The 5294-nt window shown below is 56.3% G+C and overlaps 3 protein-coding genes across 3 annotated transcripts in view; 1 reads left to right on the top strand and 2 right to left on the bottom strand.

Annotated features, from left to right (window-relative positions):
• The window catches only part of PTSG_00606 (uncharacterized protein), a gene marked incomplete at both ends in the record, with an annotated part of 6327 nt that extends 5933 nt beyond the window's left edge, over positions 1 to 394 (top strand). Inside the window, one exon of the mRNA XM_004998016.1 lies at positions 355 to 394. Coding sequence (XP_004998073.1) covers positions 355 to 394 — 40 coding nt within the window. The remainder of the gene's footprint in view (positions 1 to 354) is intronic.
• A 357-nt stretch (positions 395 to 751) lies between these two features.
• PTSG_00605 (disulfide isomerase PDI5) lies at positions 752 to 3425 on the bottom strand (the record flags this gene model as incomplete). The annotated part of the gene is made up of 10 exons (XM_004998015.1): positions 752 to 896; positions 1057 to 1148; positions 1338 to 1445; positions 1627 to 1713; positions 1859 to 1961; positions 2073 to 2173; positions 2413 to 2520; positions 2672 to 2881; positions 3006 to 3065; positions 3297 to 3425. 10 exons carry the CDS (start codon positions 3423 to 3425, stop codon positions 752 to 754), a joined length of 1143 nt encoding a protein of 380 aa, XP_004998072.1.
• A 104-nt stretch (positions 3426 to 3529) lies between these two features.
• PTSG_11619 (uncharacterized protein) overlaps positions 3530 to 5294 on the bottom strand; it is a 4459-nt gene continuing 2694 nt past the window's right edge. The window contains exons 6-10 of the mRNA XM_004998014.1: positions 5278 to 5294; positions 4770 to 4995; positions 4475 to 4545; positions 4159 to 4319; positions 3530 to 3928 (exon numbers count right to left, since the gene is read on the bottom strand). The exon at positions 5278 to 5294 is cut by the window's right edge and continues 153 nt beyond it. Of these exons, the coding sequence (XP_004998071.1) occupies positions 3546 to 3928; positions 4159 to 4319; positions 4475 to 4545; positions 4770 to 4995; positions 5278 to 5294 (858 nt within the window). The 3' untranslated portion in view covers positions 3530 to 3545. The remainder of the gene's footprint in view (positions 3929 to 4158; positions 4320 to 4474; positions 4546 to 4769; positions 4996 to 5277) is intronic.

Raw genomic sequence — 5294 nt, 5'->3', positions numbered from 1 at the left:
GTTGTCTCGGTGCAGCGGGGTGGTGTGGGTGGTCAACGTGTGTGTGTGTGTGTGTGTGTGTGTGTGTGTGTGTGTGTGTGTGTGTGTGTGTGTGTGTGTGTGTGTGTGTGTGTGTGTGTGTGTGTGATTGGGGGGGGGGGGGCGGACACGTGGTACCAGTGGCAACGGAGAGTAAACACGACTGGCGACGCAAGTCATGCAGACACAGAGACACACTGACACACACTCACACACGCACACACACTCACACACGCACACACACACGCACACACACACTCACACACGCACGCACACACACACACACACACACACACACGTACACACGCACACACACACACACACACACACACACAGAGAGACCAGCATACCTTGCGTCCGCCCTTGTATGCTGTGATTTGTGGGTATCCCTTGACGTTTGTTTGCTGACACGTGGCGGGGTACTTGGAGCAATCAAGCTGCCAACACACACACACACACACACACACACACACACACACACACACACACACACACACACACACATGCACACATGTGCGGGGTGCACACGCAAAGTCACGGTGAGTCAGTGTTTTGCCACAGCAAGCAGAAGTTCACAGCCATGCAACTGCAATCTCAAAATTATCATTCATGGTGTTTGTCACATCACCAACAGCACCTGTGCAAACGTGATTCTCTCTTCGCCCTTGAACTGGTCCACAATCTCTCTCCACGCAGGCGCCATCCGCTGGCTGTGTGCGCACCTGTCATTGCATCACGCGTGGTGTTGTTGTGTTGTTGTTGTTGTTGTTGTTGTTGTTGTTGTTGTTGTTGTTGTTGTTGTTGTGGTGGTGGTGGTGGAGGTGAATGGGTGCGAGTGCGTGTGCACGTGTGTGGGCGTGGGTGAGGCAAACTCTGAACTGTGCGCGCACATACACACACACACACACACACGCACACGCACACACGCACGCACACACACATGCACGTGCACGTGCGAGGTTATGATGCTGAACAGCGTCCGCCCCTTTTTCCAAAGTCGAGCAGCACATGTGCTGTTGCATGGGTGGTGCAGCTCACCAGGGAACAAACGCTTTCACCACGACGATTGGAGACACAGCGACACCCTTGTGATACGAGCCCGCAGTGAAGATCAGGCCATCCTCGCTTGGCTGAAGACCACACACACACACACACACACAAACACACCCACACACACCCACCCACACACACACACACACGTGCACAATCATGAGTATGCAGGTGGTTGGAAGATGAGACGTCAGTACCGCTCCTGTGGAGTTGTCACACACACACACACACACACACACACACACACACACACACACACACACACACACCTCAAAGACTGGAGCTGGCGCTTCTGTTTGCGACACCGACTCGACCAAGTGTTTGTTGATGAATGCGAGCATGGCCTCTGTGGTTCGCGACCCCTCGTACGCCACCGTCTGCTTGCAAACACACATGTGCGCGGAAACCGAGCGCTTGGGAATGAGGAATGAGACAGCAGAGGCACATTCGTGTGTGCGTGTGCGTGTGTGCGTGTGTGCGTGTGCGTGTGCGTGAATGGCTCGTACATGAGCACGCATGGCACGATGGATTGTGGTGTGCAGCTGCTGTTGTGCTGACCGTTGCGTGTGGACGATACAGCTTGAACGTTGGATACCCGCGAACGTTCTCGGAGCGGCAGAACGTCGGGTAATCCCCACAATTCACCTGTCATTGCACACACGCGCGACACAGTGTGAGGCGCACTCGTGGCGCACAGCACCGGGGACGTGGACGGTACAGAAGCAGGTCCACAATGAATCACACACACATACACATGCACACAGGAAGGAAAGCAGGCAGGCAGACACACCATGGCGATGAGGATTGGCAGCGGCTCGTCGTGTCGTTGCTGCAGGGAGATGTGCTGTGCAAGCTGCAGCACAGCTGGCTTTGCGGCACGGCAATGTGCGCACCTGAACACAAATACACGCACATACGCACATATGTACATATTCACTCATGATGAGTGATCGTGGGTGGACGGCATGCGCGTGCACAGCAGCGGTGATGGCAATGCATCGTACCATGATGTCATGAACATGACGAAGACTGGCGCTTCATCCTGGCGCAGCAGTCGCGTCAGCTGCGCCGCGTGCTCCAGCATCAGCAGCCCTTCCGGCGTCACCTGCACATTCGAGGTGGGGTTCAGACAGCGAATGTGTACGTGTGTATTGTATGTACATGTGTATGTCTGCACAGAGGAGGCTGAGCAGCTTCAAAGCTTTCGTGTATGCACACAAACACGCACGCACACACAGACACACAGACACACAGACACACACACAGACACACAGACACACACAGACACACACAGACACAGACACACACACACACACACACACACACACACACACAGACAGACACCTGTGGATCGCTGTCGTCGAATGTGTTGGTGGCACCGGAGTCATACATGGTGTTGTGCGCATCATCCACCAGCTCGGACAGCTGCTCCTCCACATACTGCACCAGCGCCTACACGACCACGCACAAGTGGGGGCAGGTGGGGGAGCGTTGGTTCGCGTACAGAGGCACACCGAAGCAGACAAGCAGGTAGACAGACAGACAGACATAGACACACAGAGAGACACACACACACACACACACACACACTTGCGAATCGCACCTCCAGGGATCGGCCCTCAGTGTAGGTCATGCCTTTGTCGCCATCACCGGCGTAGAAGCGGAGCGTGGGATACCCGCGAACACCTTGTTCAAGGCAGACGGCATCCAGCTGCGTGCAGTCCACTTGCGCAACGATGATGTTGGGATTGCTTCGCATCTCGCGTGCCAAGCTGTTCCAAGTGGGCGCAAGGCGCTTGCAATGGCCACACCACTGTCCACAACACACAGGGTCAATCACTCACAGTCAGCCGCATGACCAAAAGCGCAGCACCCACGTGCCAACAGCCAGCAGCGATCAAGCATGACATGTGACAGACAGGAGGAGGGCAGCGTACCGGTGCGTAGAACTTGACAAAGGACGGGGTGTCACCACGCATCAGCTCTTGGAACGTCTCCTGTTTGCACATCAGCACACAAGCCCACAAGCACGCACGCAGAGGTATGTGTGTGAGGCTTGTTTGTCTTGGGTTCACACGACACACAGACGCAGGGTAATGGGGCAGAGACACGCAGGCACACACAGACACACGGACACACACACACACAGACACACACAAAGACACACACAAAGACACACACACAGACACACACAGACACACAGACACACACAGACACGCACACTATACCGTGTCGGTGATCTCAATGGCAGTGACCGACTCTTCATTCGCTGCAGCTGCGGCCGTGTGCGCCACTGCAGCTGCCACCACCAACAGTACCACCAGCGGCAAGCGAAAGCTCATCATTGTTGTCATCATTGTCGTCGTTGTCGTGGAGAATTGATTGAGTGCCACATCGACTTTGCCACCACCCCCCCGCCCCAACCCGCCCACTCACATCAACTCCAACTCCAACCCACTCCTTGCTTGTGTTCGTGTTTACTCAGTGCTGTCGACAAAGGACACGACCTGCACTGTCGTGTGCGCCTTGCTGGGCTGTGATGCTGTTGGGTGTGGCGGTGGCGGCGGCGATGATGACAACGGCTTGGCGCGTGTCTCTTCTCCCTGCCCCTGCTCCTGCTCCCCCTGCTCCTCCTCGATCATGAGGTCGTCGACGCTGGCTGGCGTCGTGCGGCCCGGGCTGTGCGCCATCAGCGCCTGATATCCGCCCCCCTTCTTGATGCTGCCCCGCCAGAAGAGTGCAAGCTCCCCGCGCAACCACGCAGCCAGCGGCAGTGCAATCAGCAGCGACGGCGACAGGTACAGCAGGGCGGGCTGGGCCATCCTCATCGTCGCAAGCGCAACGTACGTGGCCGCGAGCCCTGGTGTTAAGAGGTTGGCGGTGACATGAGCGACGTGTAAGTGGACGTGTAAATGCGGCTGTGGGTGGCCGTGGTGGGAGCAGAAATGCAAATTGAGAGACAGACAACCAGACACACGCAGGCACAGACACAGACAAACACACATACACACACAGACAGACATACACACACACACACACACGCACAACACAAAGCAGAGCGCTCCTCTCTACAGTGCACCTGCCGCTGACCGAATGTGTAGGCGGCGAGGGCGGTGAGGAAGTAGGCGTGGCGCTGTGCAAAGGAGAGCGCGCCTCCGACTGACGTGGTGCGGTGCGCATCGTACACGGCGCAGTACACGACCGCCAGGCCCGGGATGATGATGTCGCCAAAGCCAAGCAGTGATTCGCCCCTGCACCGTGGCCGTGGACAGTGGTCGGTGGTGTTGATGGTGGCAGTAGTTGAGCGGTGTTGATAATTGCAATGACAAGGATGCAACACACACAAACACACACACACACACACTCAAGCAGACTGACAGACTGACAGACAGACACCAGCACTGACTTGAAGCAGCTTGCAAAGAGGCGGGGCACGCGCAGGGTGAGGGGAAGCTGTTCAGAACTCGTACCGCCACCCTGGTCACAAGAAGCGCGAGTATGCAGGCAGGGGATGAGGTAGGGTGGTTAAGGTGGCCAAAGGGACAGGAGACAAGGATGGAAGCAGCATACAATTGCAGCATGAGCAGTACAGCAAGCACATGCACATAGACACAGACGCGCACACATGCACATGCACATAGACACAGACGCGCACACATGCACATGCACACACACACACACACGCACACACACACACACACCGTTGCGGCCTTGACCATGACCGAGTCGTTGTCCTTTGTGAGATACGGGGTGATGAAGACGAAGAACACGTCGTACAGCAGAAACCCAAACAGCAGCGCTGCCGTCACCCGATATGAGGGCGTCCGCAGCGACTGCAGCACAGAGATGATAAACGCCAGCCCGAGAACGTCTTGCAGCGCCCAGGCATAAGGCTCGTGGCGAACAACCACCCACCACGTCGCAATGCTGACGGCCGCAATGCAGAGAGAGAGAGGTTGCGTTGTGGGGGTGAATTGGGACGGGCAGGTGGAGGAGGAGGATGTGGTGATGATGGTAAAAGCAACATGGATGGGTTTCGTCAGAGGACAGACGCATGTGTGTGTGTGTGTGTGTTTGTTTGTGTGTGTGTGTGTTTGTTTGTGTGTGTGTGTGTGCGTGTGTGTGCGAGCGTGTGTTTGTGGTCATTCGTTCATGATGTCAATCGCATGCCGTGGTATGCGCCAACACTGGTCACAGTGCAGTGCACACCTAGCGGCGAAGAGAAA

This window comes from Salpingoeca rosetta (genome assembly GCF_000188695.1).
Source record: "Salpingoeca rosetta unplaced genomic scaffold supercont1.2, whole genome shotgun sequence".
Taxonomy (NCBI): Eukaryota; class Choanoflagellata; order Craspedida; family Salpingoecidae; genus Salpingoeca; species Salpingoeca rosetta.
The sequence above is the reverse complement of the archived record's forward strand: the minus strand, read 5'-3'. Positions and strand labels throughout refer to the sequence as shown.